General features: G+C 38.4%; 1 protein-coding gene across 1 annotated transcript in view; it reads left to right on the top strand.

The window, feature by feature from the left end:
• Positions 1-17,438, top strand: part of DENND5A (DENN/MADD domain containing 5A) — a 72,161-nt gene extending 54,723 nt beyond the window's left edge. Inside the window, exons 15-23 of the mRNA XM_010563802.1 lie at positions 810-938; positions 4,822-4,943; positions 6,873-7,018; positions 7,573-7,691; positions 8,887-9,068; positions 9,929-10,011; positions 11,320-11,443; positions 12,447-12,615; positions 13,334-17,438. Of these exons, the coding sequence (XP_010562104.1) occupies positions 810-938; positions 4,822-4,943; positions 6,873-7,018; positions 7,573-7,691; positions 8,887-9,068; positions 9,929-10,011; positions 11,320-11,443; positions 12,447-12,615; positions 13,334-13,517 (1,258 nt within the window). The 3' untranslated portion in view covers positions 13,518-17,438. The remainder of the gene's footprint in view (positions 1-809; positions 939-4,821; positions 4,944-6,872; positions 7,019-7,572; positions 7,692-8,886; positions 9,069-9,928; positions 10,012-11,319; positions 11,444-12,446; positions 12,616-13,333) is intronic.
• The last annotated feature ends 882 nt before the right edge of the window (positions 17,439-18,320 follow it).

The following is an 18,320-nucleotide window of genomic DNA, read 5'->3' on the forward strand; positions in this document are numbered from 1 at the left end:
CACAGCTACTAGCTTATAGAAATACCCTGACACACTTTTCATCTTTTTAAAGTATTCTGTATTGTTTTATTTCCACAGAGATGTGGCTGTAGCATGTGTGTTTTCCCTGTCATTGCCAAGTTGGTTGCGTAGCTCTGAGCTCATCCTTGCTTCTCAGTGAAGAAAGCAGTTTAAAGAACTTGTTTAATCTAAAGAATGGGTTTATTTAACATTGAGTACTGTAGTGTGAATAAAACTATAACTTCTGCTCAATGCCTTCTTTTCAGTACATCAAAAAACAATATACAGAACTTCTAAATTAATTTTGAAAGGATTTTTCTTTCCTTTTTCCTTACCAACATCTAATTTTTTCAGTAGGGAGGAGTGAATTGAGGATTTTCAAGGGACATGCTTGAAATATTTTAAAATATACCATTTGTGTCTTGTATGCAAGAAAAGCTACTACTGAGCATGCAGAGACAGTATTTAATTTTCCAAAGCACTCAGCCATAATTGTTGCAGTGATAAGGTCCAGAATGATTCCTTAAATCATGTCAGGCAATGGGCCTGGTTTAGAATTTTGTAAATAGGGCACTGCATTGCAGATATTTCCTTTTCAGGCTCTTATTCTTTTTGAGCTAGATATGCAAGGCATTTAGATAGTGCTGAATATTAAGGTGAACATGTCTCTTTTTCCAGTAGTTTGTCTGATATTTTGCATTCTTGGCAAAATTTCTTCTTCAGCCTAGCTTGGTTCAAAAGAACTGTCACACTTTGAAAATACTGGGCAGTGTCTTTTTTTTTTTTTTTTTTTTTTTTTTTTTTTCCAGGCATATCCAGAACATTAGTGAGATCAAAACAGATGTTGGCAAGGCCAGAGCTTGGGTTCGTCTCTCCATGGAAAAGAAGTTGCTCTCTAGGCATCTAAAACAGCTGCTTTCAGATCATGAACTCACAAAGTAAGATGGCTTATCTTAGGCAAAGCTTTTACAAAATTAAAGCTGTATAGTTGTTTGACTTCAAAAACCCCAAAGTGCCTATTCTTCCATCTGCTTAGCAGTGTGCAAAAGGAATAGAAAAAACTAGCCTTCCAAGTGTGTCTCTATACCTGTGTGTGAGCCATTTGGGAATTATGATTCAATGCTGGGGTTCTTCAGGTACAGAATTAGTTCTGTGAGTGTAGCCTGTCTGCAACTTTGAGGTGAAATCTTCAAAAATTGTTAGGTATTAAATGAAACAGGGCACAGGTCCAAACACCACTACTTTGCTGATTCAAGCTTTTTATCCTGCCTCCCTTTCTGTAACTGTGGGATATTTTGTTTTCCTTGGATTGTTTGTGTGGTTTTGGAATGCTTGGCAAAGTGCAGCTTAGGTCCTGGTTGCAGTTCTGGCACGATATGAAGAGTGTAAAGGCATATCCAGATGTGCTTCTGTGGTTCTGTTTACTGTGACTCAGAGTGACTGTTCCTTAGCTTCTCACTTCCGTCTCCAAACTTGAGACATTCTTGTAACTCCTTTTAGTGCTATGTAAAATAATGTAGATAAACCACACCAGAAGTTGATTTTAAGAGAGCAGATGAATGGTGTACGTGCAGTACCTTGAAGGTGACTAGAAAGGCTGTGATGATCAGTTCTTGCATCTCATTTTGGGGCAGTAATCTCAAGATAAGATCTGGTAATCTTTCGAAATCTTCCATCTAAATCTTTCAGGGCATGATTGTCCACATCTCTAGATCAAACTGACAGTGTCTCAGCTTGGTTTGTCCTCTCCTACACCATAAAGGTTTTGCATTTACAGCCTGCTTAAGAGTGTAAGGTGAATTGCTTTCCTAATAGTCAAATATCTGCTATTATGATCCATTTCTTGTCTTTATTATGTCTCCTAAACATTTCGATATACACGACTTTAAATTCCTTGTATATGAAGTCATAAAAAAATTATGAAAAGACCCAACCGTTGAGACCCAAAACACTATTTAAAGAGTAATTGTACTATAGGAAGAAAATGGGAGAAGTATATAAAGTATGAGGGGGGTGTGAGTGAAAACTGAAGACTTGAACCTGTAGAGAGTTCCAAATACTGCTCACTTAAACTCTGTCAGAAGTACTCTGTGCTAGTGCTTCCTGTAAGTACGCATCTTTAAGGGCAAAAGGAGAAAGGCTCAGCAGCAGGACTTACTTGATGATGTCCAGAGCACATGCATGTTGTATTATCTTCATAAACATAAATAATTCTTTTGTAAATAGTTGCACAAATCAGAGTACAGGCTGTATTTAATACTAATTGTTTTAGGAGTAACAGTTTGAGGTTTGTTTAGTATAATCTGTGCAGAAAAAAATGTATTGCTGATAAGATTGGATATAGTGTTTACTGTGTGGAAATTAAAGGTTCTGCTGTATGAGCCCTAGTAATTGTCATTAGCTTTAGTTGAAGACTTTCTTTTTGGAGACAGCTTAACCTATGCTGGCTACTCTTCCTTTCCTCTCCTCCCACTCGCACCACCTTCCAAGAAATGTCTGCCCTCCCCCAATCCCCCTGAGCCCCAACTGCTAATTACTTGAGATTTGCCTTGTGTTGAATTATGTTGGACTTTGATGAAGCTGTGGCCTTCCAACAGCGAGCAAGGAAAAGCTGAAGGACAGAGTGAGGATAGCTAATAAATCTACCTGTATCTCTAAATTAAGGTTAAGCCACTCCAGTGAAGTCAACAGTCCAGATCAGGTTAAATTTAGCAGTGCTTGTCCTGTGCAGAACATGTGCTGTGAGAGGACTTTCCACACACCACCACACTCCACGTGCCCCACCTGCCTCGCTCTCAAAAAGAAGAAAAAACCCATCTCTCTTAACATTGACCAATGCACTGCTCATCTATCAGACAGATTCTGGTTCTCTAGAGCAGAGTGAGTCAGCAGCAAAAATATGTTTAAAATGAAGCAGAGGAGCAACTTGCATAGGAGTGACATCAACTCTTTGTAATCCTGTGTGCTTTGTGCTGTATATTTAGGTATCCTACTTAAAGAAGGGTGTTCTAGGCAGCATGGATTTAAAGTGTGCTCCATTTTGCTTTTAGAGGAAGCAGTGCCAAGTTCAGTGAGGTACTAAAAGTAATTGTGCAACTTCCGCCATTTTACAATTAACATGATTGTGTGTTGTTCTTTTTTGAAGTAACTGTTAGATATTTTAATTAACCCATTCTCTTCACTTTGCATTTGCTAAAAAAAAAATATATATATATATATATATATATATGAAAACTGAAACAAGTTTGGCTTCTTTCTAGTCTGCAAAGTGAGTAGAGTTAGGGAACAGAAAGAAATCACATAGCTTCACTCCCCTGAGACCTTTACATGCACAAGTAAACTGAGAAATCTTACACTTTGAAAAGGCAGGACAGCACATACCTTTGTGGACGGGGTGTCTCAACATGTGGTTCAGATAGTTCAAATGAAACGCGGACACAGTCACCCCTGAGACCTTTGTGGGTTTGCTACTCTTGTGGCTACAGGCAGGTTATGTTGATTTGAGGCTCAGAATCTTTATTTCCATTGAGCATTTCCCATCAGTCTCTAGTGTGATGTTTGTTATGTAAGTGAGAATATGTGCGTGTGTTAATCATCATTGATCTGTTTTGCAAATTTCTGGCTTGGTAAGTTATTGCTGACTTTTTTGTAACTGGTATCTGAGATTGAGGGGAGTTGTCAGGATGCCCTCCTGGCAGGAACAACCTATCCATGGCTGTGTCAGCATTTCTAACACCTAATTCATGCATTCATGACATTTTGAATGTTCCTCTAGTGTCAGTTGGATTTTGATGCATCTTGGCATGCTCTTCTTTTACGATTGTTCACCAACACTGGTATTATTTATTGGTTGCATAATTAACAAAAATAGCAGTGATTGCTATGTACAAGTGAGTAACTTTAAGAGTATTTTCCAGTCAAAATTTGCACTTGGAAAGGTAGAGGTTATAAATTCTCTTCAAGGTTTCTCAGTTGCAGGTCTTGTGGTGTTAAATTTTCTATGTGTTTGAGTAATTTAAATAATTATATAAGATTGTTTCCATTTGCAGTGCATTATTCTGCATAGGCGTTAGTGTCTCCACTGGTGAGAGAAGGCTACTGAGCTACATCTTTTGATATTTTCACTTAAAAGAAGTTGCAGTTCTGTGCAGTGTTGCAGTCCTAGTAAACAGTTTGCAACCCAGTAAAAGGGAACAGTAGGACTTTAGACCACCTTTGCATGCTTATGGTTTTGGTTATGTCAGGAGCTGTGCACTGTCAGCAGCGAAGCTATTCCCTAGCTTAATGTGTGGGTTGTTGTAGGCCCTGGGTTATCCCCTATAACCTAATACAAGCAGATAGCCCCAGTGTTTGCCCTAGTGTCCTTTGAAAACAGTCTTCTAACTGTCTCATGTCACGTGCTGGAGGACTCTCCCACGGCACCATCTGCTCAGGAGTATCTTACGAGGACTCTCTTCAGTTCTGTCATTTTACATGGATGGCCAAAAGAAGTCAGATTTTTTTTCCAAGAAAGTACAAAATTCCTTTTTTCCATCTTTTGAGGTGTTCTTGGGTGGGGGAAGACCCTTAGACCACCCCAAACCTTGCTTTCGAGGGGTGGCAAATAGTGTGAAGTATTGGTCTGATGCACTTGGGAGACTTAAGACTTGCAGAGTGTCGATATATGTTGGCACATTAAATACTGTTGGCTCTACCAGTATCACTTGTCATTTGTAATTGCTTGCTCATTCTTCATAGTTTACCTAATAAATATGCACAATAGAAAACATTTCACTGAAAGCATTTTGTTACTATGACAGATTATTTGTTTTGCTTTGTCAGAAAACTCTACAAGCGTTATGCATTCCTCCGCTGTGATGATGAGAAAGAACAATTCTTATATCATCTCCTGTCATTCAATGCTGTTGATTACTTTTGCTTTACCAATGTTTTCACAACAATCTGTAAGTATTTGCTTTCCCTGGAACTCTGACTTCCAGATTTGGTTAAGTCCTTATTCAAAATTCTAAACAGCTCTGAGCAGCATGCCATAATGTAATTGTTCTGCTTTCTTCCTGGTATCCATCTGTGTATGCTGTATCACTATTTCTATGATCTTTTCTGGTGTCTCTCTCTGTGTCACTAAAGGTTTTTGTTTCTAACTTGGTAAAATACGCAGCTTTAATCCTTTTAGTTGGGGGAGAGTTCTCAACAGAAAATTTTGTGGTGAGCTTGTTTGCATCATACTAAACAAGAACAGTATGGATTGTTCATTTTCGAGGTAAGAATATTAACACGCGCTAGGATTTAAAAAGAAAACAAAAAAACTTCCCTCTTTTCATGCTCAGCCTACTTTGCCGCATGCCTGTCCCTGAGTTTGGGATAACAATGAAATGCCATTGAGGGCTGCATCAGAACTCTGCAACACATTGAAGTTTTTTTTTTTTTTTTTTTTTTTTTTTTAAGATGTCCTAGAGAAACTTTTAACCTGTTGTTGCTGATGCTTAAATGTGTTACAGAGTTCTCGTGTTTGTCTGCCTGCTGCCACAGGACCTCACTAGTAGGGTGGAATAAGGAAAGACTTCAGCAAGGCTTATAAAATTCTGTGTGTGTGTGAAAGGACCCTTTTGGCCCCATAGTAGGAACTAGACTTGATGGTATGTTATGATCCATATTTGTGTGTATGAAAGACAGAGCAAGTGGACGCCTGAGCAAAATGGGTTTTGGTCTTGTGGGCAAGTTCTGGACGATGCTAAAATCTGGTCTGCTGGATGCAGTTAAATTATCACTTACTTTAAGACTATCAGCACAGAAAACAAAAAGGGAAACATTTTAATTAATTCTTAAATGCTACAAGCATCAAGCTTTTAAGAAAATCCAACCACCAAATGCTTTCTTGAGGGCACTGACAACTGAGGAGGCATTGAAGGAGAAATGTATTAAACGCCTCAGCTGAAAAGCCCTAACTGTAATCCATTTATGCACTATAAAAGAAGGGCAGATTGCCAAGAAACACAGTGACCATTCAGATAATTGGATTTTGTTATAAAAGTTTGGTTAATAGGGGGCTGTGCGTGAGATGCTAGGCAATTGAAGAGCGCATGCATTTCCTCAGGAGCCTCCTGAGTCAGAGAAGGGGCTGTAACTCAGGTGATGCTATGTTGAATTAGTCACTGGTAAACCAGGGGACCAGAAAGTGTTTGAGCATGTGTGTGGTGCCAGTGAAAGGGGAAGAAAGTTGTTTGTTCTTTTTAAAATCAAGAAGTCCTACAGTTAGCATAACTAAGAGCAACATGGTACAGAGAAACTTGCAGCATTAGAATGTATTTTCACTGAATTTGTTCAGCCATAGTAGTGAATGCTGCTGCAAGCAAGCCCTGCAAACAAAGACTTTGGTTAGTAATTGAATGGGAATTGGTGTTAGTTTTGTAGTGTGCACACACGCACACACACACAAAAGCAGGCAGTTAGGAGTTGAGCATTGAGTTGCATGCTGAACTACAATGTAGTCCTGGATACATGACTATTCTGTCTTTACTTCTTTGTCTCTAAGCTGGGGACAAGTAACCATTTTCATGACATGTTTTGAGGCTGGTAAATGAAAAAGTATTATACCCATATGAAGGCATTATTACCTCCATATTTCTTTTTTCACTTGACAGTGTTTTGCTATCAGCTCTGCTTCTTAATGACTGCTATGTGTACACTTCCTGATTGTCAGTCAGTGCTTAGTGTGCAAGTGTTAGCGTGATTAAATAGCGGCTCTGATGTTGTTTTAACATTTCATGGTACTGCAGTATTTTATGACTTATCATTTCCCCCTCTCCTCATTAAAGAGGTTACATCATTATCCTTCTTCATTTTTGAAGCATTATTTCTTCTTGTGTTTGCAGTGATACCATACCATATATTGATTGTTCCTAGCAAGAAACTTGGTGGCTCCATGTTTACAGCAAATCCTTGGATCTGTATCTCGGGAGAACTGGGTGAAACAGGAGTCCTGCAGATTCCCAGGAATATATTAGAAATGACTTTTGAGGTTTGTATTGCTTGATACAAGAAATGCTTTGGGTGTTCTGTTAGTTCAGTTCTAAATTTTTCCCTTGCTGTACCATCTTGCCATACAATTCATATCTTTAGCCTGTGTGGTTAGTTGCAAATACTTCCTGTGCTTGTACATAGCAATTTTAATCTATATTTAATAACACGCAGAGCAAAATGACTGACAAATCCTTAGTGCAAGGATGGACAAGACTGTCTTTGTATTACAACTTTGTGCTGTAATGGTGGGAGGTGTCATATCCTCTTCGATTGGAAACAAAGAAGTGATTCTGCTCTGATTTTTGTGTGTGCACATTGGCTAAAATTTACTTGAAAAATCTAGTTCAACTGATGTTCTTTCTGCTGATCAAAATAGTATTTAACAAAACAAAGCAAACAAAGCAATCTACGCCTAAAAAGCGCAGAATCAATCTTTCAGTCAGGAGAACCACATTTCTGATTCCCTGTCTGAGCATGTTCTCTAATAGTTTACTCTTCCAACATGATGCTCTCTTTCAGTTTACTCTGACAAACTCTTTGTTTAATTTGCAGTGCCAGAACCTGGGAAAACTGACCACAGTGCAAATAGGACATGATAATTCAGGGCTGTATGCCAAGTGGCTAGTGGAATATGTTATGGTCAGAAATGAAATAACAGGGCATACTTACAAGTAAGTATCATCCTGATGTTTCATGTTAGGTAAGTAGAATTTCTGCAGGGAGCTGGCACAGTAGGGCTTGTTTGATTAGAAAGGTCTAATCTTCTGGGACTTTGTGTCTACAGTTCCTGCTACCTGAAGGCATAGAAAAAGATCATTTGGCTTCTGGTGTTAAACAAATAGTGATTCTTAAAATTTAAACGGACATTTCAGTTTACAGATGCTCATGTCTAGCCTCAAAACACTGGTGGAGAAGATGAGTTGACTGTTGCACATCTTAAAAATAATCTGCCTTGAGCCCAAGGAAGAAGTAGCAAGTTAGAGCATGCTGCTTACCAAATATGGGTGGTGTATTTTATATTAAGGCTGAGTGCTCTAGGTGTTATACAGAGACCTTTGGACACAAGCTGGAACACAAGGGCTTATGAGTGTTAGAAACCTGTGTTTGCATAGTGAAAGTAAAGGAATAAGGTTTACAGTAAGAATTAAATTTATTTGTGTTGGTTACAGCATAGTTTTATGCCCTGTCCTTTGTTTAGAGAAACTGTCAGGCTCATGTTGGTGACAAATTGGTGGATAAGTCCATTCAGTTCTCTGTGCCAGTTTGTTTGTAATTAAATGAAGAGGCAAGATTCTATTTTTGGATGCTGTTCAGTTTTCTGATTAAGCTGATTAAACTGATATTAATGCTGGTTCATAGAAAGTGATAATGAGCAAGTGAGCACATGTGCTTTCTAGTGTCTGATTTAATATCCCAATTTAAATAGGTGCTTTGGTGTTTTGGCATTTAAGTATATGTTTGGGGGTTAGGTTTTTTTGTGGCTGGCCTACTATGTAACGTATTAAGTGAAAGCATAGATGTATTTCACCACACACCTATAGTGTGTAGTGGGTCTTCCCCTTCTACATCTTTTTCCTCTGCAGCCCTCAAATCATGTGCTACATGTAGGATGCAAGACAAAATCTGCTGCTGTTTGCAGATCATCTGGTGTGACATTTAGCACAAACTTGGAACTGAAAAGCTGTTTTACTTTTGCTCCCTCTGCCGGCAAAAGCCAAACCCAAGACTGTTATTTGTTGCTAGAGTAAAGTATTTCTAATAACTGTACTACCAGAATTTGGGTTTTATGAAACTGCTTAAAGTCTTTGGCATGGAACTGAATCTAGGTTGAAGGGCATGAATCACATATCTGCTTTATGTTCTTAGGTTTCCCTGTGGAAGGTGGCTTGGAAAGGGAATGGATGATGGCAGCTTAGAGAGGATCCTGGTGGGAGAGTTGCTGACTTCACACACTGAGGTTGATGAGCGGCAGTGCCGAACCCCTCCTTTGCAGCAGTCACCAAGCATGATCAGAAGATTTGTCACTATATCACCAAACAATAAGCCAAGTGAGTGGTAGGGGATGTCTTGTACTGTTCTGCATCATTGTCTGACAAGAGCTGCTTGCAAACAGAACTGCAAGTTTTCATGTATTTTAGAACTGTAGCTTGGAGAGGACCTGTGAAACTCACTTAGCCCAAACCTCTGCTCAAAGTCCAACTAACTTCTGAATTACAATCCTGAGCAACCTGTTCTAACTACTCAAGTTTTGAAAGTCTCCAAGGATGGAAGGAAGATGTCTCTAGACTCCTGGTCCAGTGCTTAGCTCCCCTAGTCGTGTTTTCTGTATTCTTGTCCTTCATCTATGGAATGAATGCTATGGAGGAAGGTAGAAATTTGCTGTCCTGTCTCTATCTATTCTTCATGGATGAAAAAGCTTGCTAGTGGTTTCTATTCATGGACTTTAGTTTTCAATTGAGATCGCTGTTCTAGGGTTGTCTTATTCCTGATAAATCAGGTGGTTACTTTGCTCCCAAACATGCTTGTGTTTACAGCGAAACTACCACAGGAAGTATTTCCAGGATGTCCAGATTTGGTGGTCCTAATCAAAGCACAGCTCCTTTTCTTAGCTTTGAGCCCTGGTCTGAAAATACACATAATATGTAAAAACCCTTTCTACCTGTTGCTGTGTTGAAACACCACAGTGTAAACCTCGATATAAAACCAAGCCATCTCCATTTCTACCTCCTCCACAGTAAATAAAAGTAGAACTGGATTTCTATTACCCACAGTCTAGCACCTTTTCACTAACAGCATAAGTTATACTGCTTTGTGCTCCTCTTTTTTTGTGGTATGCCTTATCCCTCATGCACAGGTACAATTTCTCAAGTTGTTACAGAGTGACTGGGTATATTTTTGTGTTTTGCAGAGTTAAATACTGGTCAGATACAAGAAGCTATTGGTGAAGCTGTCAATGGTATTGTCAAGCATTTCCACAAGCCAGAGAAGGAGGTGAGGAGTTGTCGTCTGTGTAGTGGCACTCCTGTCTTAAAACTCTTATTAGTAAGCATTGGAGAATATATAACAGAAATAACTAAACTGAATGAACAGCAATCTGTTTGAAAATTTCTTAAGTGGAGAAAAAATGAGATGCTGAGACTACACTGTTGGAATAGTACATTCTCAAGTACCTCAGTTGTGCTGCTAACTGGAGCATTCTGTTAATTTCAGTGTTAACATTCTGGTATTGGAAATTGTGTTGTCAAATTCTGCCAAGGATCCTACCTGTACCACTGTCAAGAGTGTTGCCTTCCGTTTAGTTTGTTCTGGATTAACTGACATTTTACATCTACTTTGAGGACTGAGTAGGGTTTTTTTATGCTTGATTTGCATTATCTTTGCTACTTAAAGCATGAAAACCCATGGGCTGCTTTTAAAAAAAAAAAAACACCAAAAGAAACAAAAAAGACCCACACTCAAACACCTGCCCCCACCCCCTCCGCAAGTGAAGCAGAAGTGCTCTCAAAGACTCTGGTACACTTCTGTGTTATACATGTAATCATCTTAACTGACACAGCAGTTATTTCCTGGAACAAACTTAAGAAGCATTCCTCTGTCAAACCATAACAATCTAGCCCTTGTGAGCCAGAGTGGTGTAGAGCACTGTTTGGGTATCTCTTGAAAGTCATTAATTTTTTACAAATAGGTTCTCCCATTCCTTCTGCACCTATCTTTTCTAAGTTCAGTACAGCATGGCAAATTCATATACAGGATAATTCTGGTTGATGATCACATTTACACAATAATCTCAAGTGGCTGTGCGCTGGTTTTGCACAATAGAATTTACCATCATGTTCTAAAGAAGAATATGTTTTTTTTCTGAAGTTTAAAAATTGCATTAAATATGTTTGGTGTGTTGATAAGCAAACAGTCTGAGGCACCTGCTACAATGGACCTGTGATCTTTATTACTTAGTAAAAGAGGAAAGTATTTTCTTAATTTTCTTTACAGTGGTCATCACTATAGGTAAACCTGCTCATGGTCTTATCTTGGCCTTTTTGTGGCTTCATTTGATGACAATGAGGCCCTGAGACTGCTTTCTTCAGCCTCGTTCTTAGAGAGGTCAACACATTTTTGAATGCTCAGGACTTGTGAGAGCTGGGCCATCCTGTCTGGGGCCACTGTTTGACAGTAGACTGTAACTTTGGGCATCTATTTATTTAAAAGCCGGTTTCAGTAATACATGCATGAGACACTTCTGTGTCCCAGACTTCCAAAGTGAGACAATAAGTGTGTGTGCTTTCTGTGTGTGCTTGGCAGAGAGGCAGTCTGACGCTCTTGCTGTGTGGAGAAAGTGGACTTGTTTCAGCTCTTGAGCAAGTGTTTCAGCATGGGTTTAAATCACCGAGACTCTTCAAAAACGTCTTTATTTGGGATTTTTTAGGTAAGTGGGAGGAAGACGTACGAGAGCCTGTTTGTGTCTTTGAATTGTATCCATCCGTGTTCTGTACCGCTGGTGTGAATAGCATACTTCTTGGAGGCATCCTGGCAGCTGAATTGCCCTAAGAGCTCTTGCCTCCTCATACTGTTGAGAGAAAGAGCATCTGTCTTCTGCCAAAGTTGACACTGTACTTAGTACAGTAACTGGACTTCTAGCAGTAGTAGTGTAAAACAAACTTTCTTAGTGAGGAAGAATTATTTAAATAAGGTGGTGAGTTGACATATGGTAACCTTGTTCTTAATTGAGCATACTGAAAGCAATCACACTTTTAAGAGGTTGAGTTGCCTTATAAAGTACAACAGATGGATCTAGTGCTATTGGTACTTACTGGACATTGTAATAAAGGGGTTATAAGCGTACATTTTTCACACAGTGGTCTAGATCCTTTGACATAGAGTTGAATAAATCAACTGAGTACACAAATACCTTTTAGAAAAGGCATTATTTTTAACAGTGTTTCTGTGTTTTGAGTAGGTGCTTTGACATCACTCTTCTCCTTATCATTTTACTGTAGCATCTCAACATTCAGTAGATAGGAGAACCTCTTTAGCACTCTTCAGAGGGAAGGAAGTGGAATCCCAGTTTTACACATGGGGAACACAGGACTGAATCAAACATCAAAAAACAAGGCCTAAATGTACCCTTTCAGGAAATTAATGGATGAGCTTTGAATCTAGGCCTTTCAGCTTCCAAGTGTCCCCTCCATGACACAGACACTCATGCTGATTTGCCAACAGTCCAGTATAAGCATCAGATAGCCTTACGGATTTGTAAGCTTGCTTACAGGGAAAGTGTTATACTGAGGTGGTATTAAGTTTAATCATCTAAATTTGATGATCATAGTGCCTAATTATTTTATTCCAAGCACAGGAGAATGATATTTCAGATATTTTAGAAATGCTATATGCACTGATTAAACTTCATTATCTCCCACCATTCTTTTAAGAAAAAGCACAAACTTACTATGAGACCCTTGAGCAGAATGAGATGGTCCCAGAAGAGAACTGGCAGACAAGAGCCAGGAATTTCTGTCGCTTTATCACTGCTATCAACAACACCCCTAGAAACATTGGGAAGGATGGCAAGTTTCAGATGCTGGTGTGTCTTGGAGCCAGGTATAAACAAACTTCTTTGTTATTACTATTGATATTTTAATAAAATGAAAAGGATGTTGCGTATTAGTAAGATAAAGCCACACAACTGCTGGGTTATGCAGTTTGACTATTACTTACACAGTTCTCTGATGTAATTAAAGAAGGATTAAGTGAACCGTGCCCTGACTGAGCTCTTAGGCACGTGAAGCGTGGGAAATCTGACACACAAAACTGAATATCCCAAAGAGCTGAGCCACTGAATCAAGAGAAAAAGGTAGTAGGCTGGTGTGAATAGCCTCCCTCTTGTATACAGCTAGCAAGGAGAGAAGGCAGAAACAGAAAACCATCCAGCGGTGAGGCCTCTCCAGTTAATGGCTGAGTGAATTCCCCACCCTTCACCTACTCACTGTAGGAGATGGGTAGGAGGGAAGCTGGGACTATCTAGAAGCCTCTTGACACAAAGGCAATGAGGAGGCTAGTGACTTTGGGCCTGCTTGGGAATTCCAGGCCTCCTGGGAACCGTATCTTCTGATGGGAGGGGTGGAAAAGTGTCTCTCATGAATGCTCCCTTCTTAAACAAGTTCCACAGACAGTGAGTCCCCCTTCCCTGTCTTATAAAAATATGCAGAGAAGATGGTAGGTCTGTTTAGAAGGCAAAGAATAAAAATCATGTCGGTGAAAATGAGAAATTAACTTGGCTTTATTTTTATTTCCAAATTGCAAATTGCCACTTTGTCAGAGACCACCTTTTGCATCACTGGATCGCCCTGCTTGCAGACTGCCCAATTACAGCACAGATGTATGAAGACATAGCACTGATTAAGGATCATACTCTTGTGAACTCTTTGATTCGAGTGCTGCAGACCTTGCAGGAGTTCAACATTACGCTGGAGGCATCTCTTGTCAAAGGAATCGATATTTGACCTCTTGTCCCACAGGAGAAACTGTCTTTAAAAAAAAAGAAAAAAGCAACAAGGAGTGAAGCTTGTTAGTATGCAAAAGTTCTGTCTGCCAGTACATTGTATCGTGAACTCGTTCATGGCCCTAAAATGCAACTTTGACTTTTCTTGAAGGAAACTCCAAAAACAGTACAGGCAAATGGATAGAAGCTGTAAACTCAATGTAAAAAAGAGGATTTTGGTATAAATCTATTTTAGAGTTTATTTGCCGATTTGCTTTTTACACACTTTCATGTGAAAGAGATAGAGATGAGTATTGTGCAGCTTATTTTAAAGCTGCAGTATTTCCTTGCCATAGAAAATGTGCAGTGAGCCTTTCAGCATTCTGTAAACTTGCCTTCAGATATGCTGTATGTCATAGACCCCAATGTATACACTCCATTTCTGCTGAGAAGGTCATTCTATAGTTTTTAAACTAATATTTTATATATTAACATTATTACCGATGTTTGATTTTTAACGTATTGGGTCATGTTTTGCTGCAAGGGAACTACGAATCTGATGTGTGCTTTTTTTTTTTAATATCTCCAAAGCACTGATTTGTCAACAAATCATTTTTTCCTTTATTTTTGTTGTCAGTATTATTTTTAGTGAAATCCAGGAAGACTGAACCATGAAATGTGCAGAGATCAAAGTAATATTTTTCATATTGGTACGTAATTGCACAGAAGAAATTAAGTGTGTTTTTTAACTGATGTTTTTTATTTATTTAACCTATTGTTATGTTTTGTAAGTTTGTCTTTAAAAAAAAATCTAATCTTCTATGATACAACTGGCTATATTATGTTGCAATTCAGAATTTACAGTGCAGCCCACTTAAATGAAAAACCTGGAATAATTGTTCACAACACAAAAATGTTTCCACTTGAACCAGCCTTTTGAAGTTTGGTATATGGTTGCTGCTGGTAATTCTCTTAACTGCTAATAAAGAGGGGCATGAGTTCCCCAAATGCCAGATGACTAAATAAAGATGTTTATGCCCTCACGAAATAATAATGGTATACCTTACTAACAAATATAAGGACTTCTTAATTTTTCTGAAAAGATAGTGAGTGGTAAGGTTTCTTTTTTTCCTTTTGAATGAATATGTCTTGGGTCCAGTTGTCACAGTCTGCTTCATTTGGGATACTTTTGTTTTTAGCAGAGAAAGCTTTAGTCCACTTCTATAGTAAAACACAAACATTTTGAAAGCTTAATTTATTGGAGATCTGGAACTTGGCAAATGCCTAAAAGCATCTCCGTTCATTTGACTCCTCTGATTAAAAATATCTTTGAAATGAATATGTGACTTAAGAACAGGCTGATTTATCAGCATCACAAATTACTGTACAGAAGTTCAGGGCTATGTATTTAAGAGGTCTCCACTGTATAAACTTATCTCAGTATTGTCTCTCTTGAGAAGCAGAGTCCAAGTTTTTTGCTTCATACAATGTTGTAGCACCTTTTCTTTACCTACAGCATAGTCACATCTTGTGATAGTTTTATTTCCATAATTTATAAGTATAGCACATGTATTAAATTTTTGACTATTTTTACTTTTGTCCTATTTATTTCATTATTAAACTGAAAAGTTCCTTTGTCACTACTTATCAGAGCAAGATTCTTTTTTGATTTCACAGTAGCATTAGGAAGATGTAAGGGCAATGTCCAAGCCATTCCTCATGCTGGGTGGGTGTGAATTCTTTCACAGCCTGGAGCTTACGGAAGCAGTTCACAGAAGTATTTTGTGTGTGCAAGTTTGGTTTTCTTGGTTTTTTTCCAGCTTTGGAAGGGCAAAAATAAAACAGATGTACTTTATTCTAAGAATTTCATGTATTCAACTTAATATGCTGGGATAATCTGTATATGCTTGCCCCAAATTGCTTGTTTATATATTAATAATAGCAAAAAAAAAAAATTACAGCGCTTTCAGCTATATTTAAGGCAACTTTACTAGGCCTGTGTATTTCACAGGGAATACGTCTACGTAAGAAAGGAGGGTTGCATTAATTACTTTGACCTTAACAGATTAGTCGATCCTGTTGAAACTGTATCTCTCATAGTATTAAGTATGGATTAATTTTACCTTGCATGAGGTAATTAACCCTGAATTAAGGTTGGTTATTTTCTTTTTTTCTTCTTGCCACACTAGGTGAACTTGTGTAATGATTGGTTTAATGGCTTGCTCTGGTGTGGATCTTTTTGGCCTCATTATGACAGTTAGCGATACCTGAACACAGGCTGGGGTTTGCTGGTTCCCAAGAGGTGGGTTCTTTGGCTAGCACATGAGGGTGATGCTGTCCATCAGAGACAGCACCCTGTGTGCTAGCTGTCCAGATGCAAAAGGAAGATGCAGAGGTCATCTTCCCAGCTCCTCAGTTACTTTATTTTCACAGGAAAGACCGCTTTCTGATAGCCCCTTCCTTCTCTCATAGGGGGTCTGTGCTTAATCCTGTGAGGATTCAAAGCACTTTTTGTTATGGACTTCCAAGTCTGGAAGGATTTGCTCCACTGAAGGACCAGTAGAAGATTCTGAAATGCAGCTGAAAAAATGTTGGGTTTGTTGGATCCAGAGGCCACCAAGGAAGACTGAGATATTAAATATAGCTATGTGGTAGCCCGGGCTAGGGTTTTGGGAAGACATTTGGTTGGCATATCTAAGAACAGTTCAGTCTGAGTAGCAGTCATAATCCCTAGAACTCTTCAGTTTTTACCACAAACCAACCTCCTTCTTTCATTGATGTAGCTAGCATCAGTCCCACAGAGTAATGTTAGGATCCAGCATTTGCTCCTTCCATGCCATTCTACTGAACTGGATGACTCTGTATAAGAACAAATGGTGTAGTCAGCATCTTTTTAACTAGAGCTTTGTAAAATCCATCTCCCTTTGTAAAACAAGCATTGTAATTTTTGTTCAGAAATGAGCTCTAGAATACTGCAATTGTAACCTTTTTTTTTTTTTCCTCTGTTACTTTTCTAAAATAAGGGAGCAGGTTTAGTAGGTGCAGGTTAATGTGGCTATGCTGTTTTCTTGTTTGGGGTTTTTTTGGTAACAGTTAATGGGAAAAGATAATGGTTTTTTTAACAGCACACATGCATTCTGTAGAGAGAAATGTAATGATAAAAAATAAGTAGTTCATAATGCAGTAAATATATAACGCTAAATTGGCCAAACACATTTACAGGCTGATACCTGATTTGGGGGGAAAAAAAAAAACCAGGCTGTCACCTATCAATTATTTATGCTTCCTTGATTAATGCTGTCAGAGTTGATACAATGATACTTTATACAAAAAGAAAATGCACATTAATAAAGACTTGATTTAAATGTAGTGAAACACTATGACGATAAGTTTATACAAAAAAAAAAGCCTTTACCTGCCGTAAACTTAACCATCTGACATTGTGTAGCTGAAAACATATTCATGAACTGAAGACTATTCCACAACTTTTTCCATTACAAAGCGTGTTTTTCAAATTGTTCAAATGGGATCTACTAGCTGGATGATCCATCTTTTTGATGTGTTTTGAATTCATGAATATGTTAAGATTTCTGCAGTGAAACTATTCAGAGTTAACTTTTTCTGTATATTGTCAAATGATTTTTGTCTGTAGTTCAAGATACTATAGGATACTTGAAAATACGTGAAGATATTGTACACGTACTTCACATCTTTGTAGTTCATTATTTTATACCTAGAGATTGGCTGTTAAACTAAGATAAAGCATTAATACGTTATAAACTATATATTTTACTACGTGGGGAAATCACTGGCTTGGTTTTTTTTAAGGGCGGGCATTGAAGTTTACATTATAATGACAAAACCAGGTACTGTTTTCCTGTTTTATTTTTCCTGTGACATTTCAATCCCTTGGACATTAAATGTGAATTGGATATACAAAACAGTTTTACAGGTGTAGCTCATTTGCTGAATTGCAATAAAATTTGTCTTCTAACATGAAAAATAGCATTAATGTGCTATTTTCAAAAGCTGCTTATTATAATTTGGCTAATCATCTTCTTTTTGCCTGACTGCAGGTATGTATGACATTCTAGTGTCTGATTTCAGGAGAGATTTTTGTACGGTTTTGTATCAGATCTGTTCAACTAAATGCTTGCCTCCCTCCCACCGCCAGTGTAGCCTTCTCGCAAGCAATTCTTGTCGGTCAGACTGCCATCAGTGGAAGAGATGCCTACTCAGTAATCGTGGAATAGGGAGAACAGGAAGGCAAGGGGACTAAGCAGATGTTGGAAAGTGTCTGTGAGTACACACACACGTATGTGCTGACATTTATATTAGCTTTTTTCCTACCTTAGAACAATTTTTGATCCTAATGACCAAATTTGGTGGAGGTCTTCAAATTTTATGTTCTGAAAAATAAAGTTAGTCACCTCTATGTACCATGTACTCAACCTTTCTCTTTATATGAGAGGATCCATATGGAGAAGCAGGAATTGTTGGAAATGTAACTATCTGATCCTTCAAATATAAGGTTAAGTGAGAAAATAGCACTGTCCTCCATCTCTGAGATTCTGACATCTGTGGCACGCATGCATGCCCTAGCATTATTGCCTATATTGCCTGTTTCCTACTTTTTTTACTCTGTCTTTGCCCAGGGTAAGATCTAATTTGACAGATAGTCCCAGAGGAGGAATTACTGGGTGGAGTGATTGTACTGGCACAGAGGCAAAAGTATGGTTCCTTCCCTCTCCATTCATTCACTTTTTGAATGATCTGAAGTACATACTGATATAGTGGAGCCCCGTATAATCTTGGTTCATTAGAT

This window comes from Haliaeetus leucocephalus, unplaced genomic scaffold (genome assembly GCF_000737465.1).
Source record: "Haliaeetus leucocephalus isolate CR32 unplaced genomic scaffold, Haliaeetus_leucocephalus-4.0 Scaffold173, whole genome shotgun sequence".
Classification (NCBI taxonomy): domain Eukaryota; kingdom Metazoa; phylum Chordata; class Aves; order Accipitriformes; family Accipitridae; genus Haliaeetus; species Haliaeetus leucocephalus.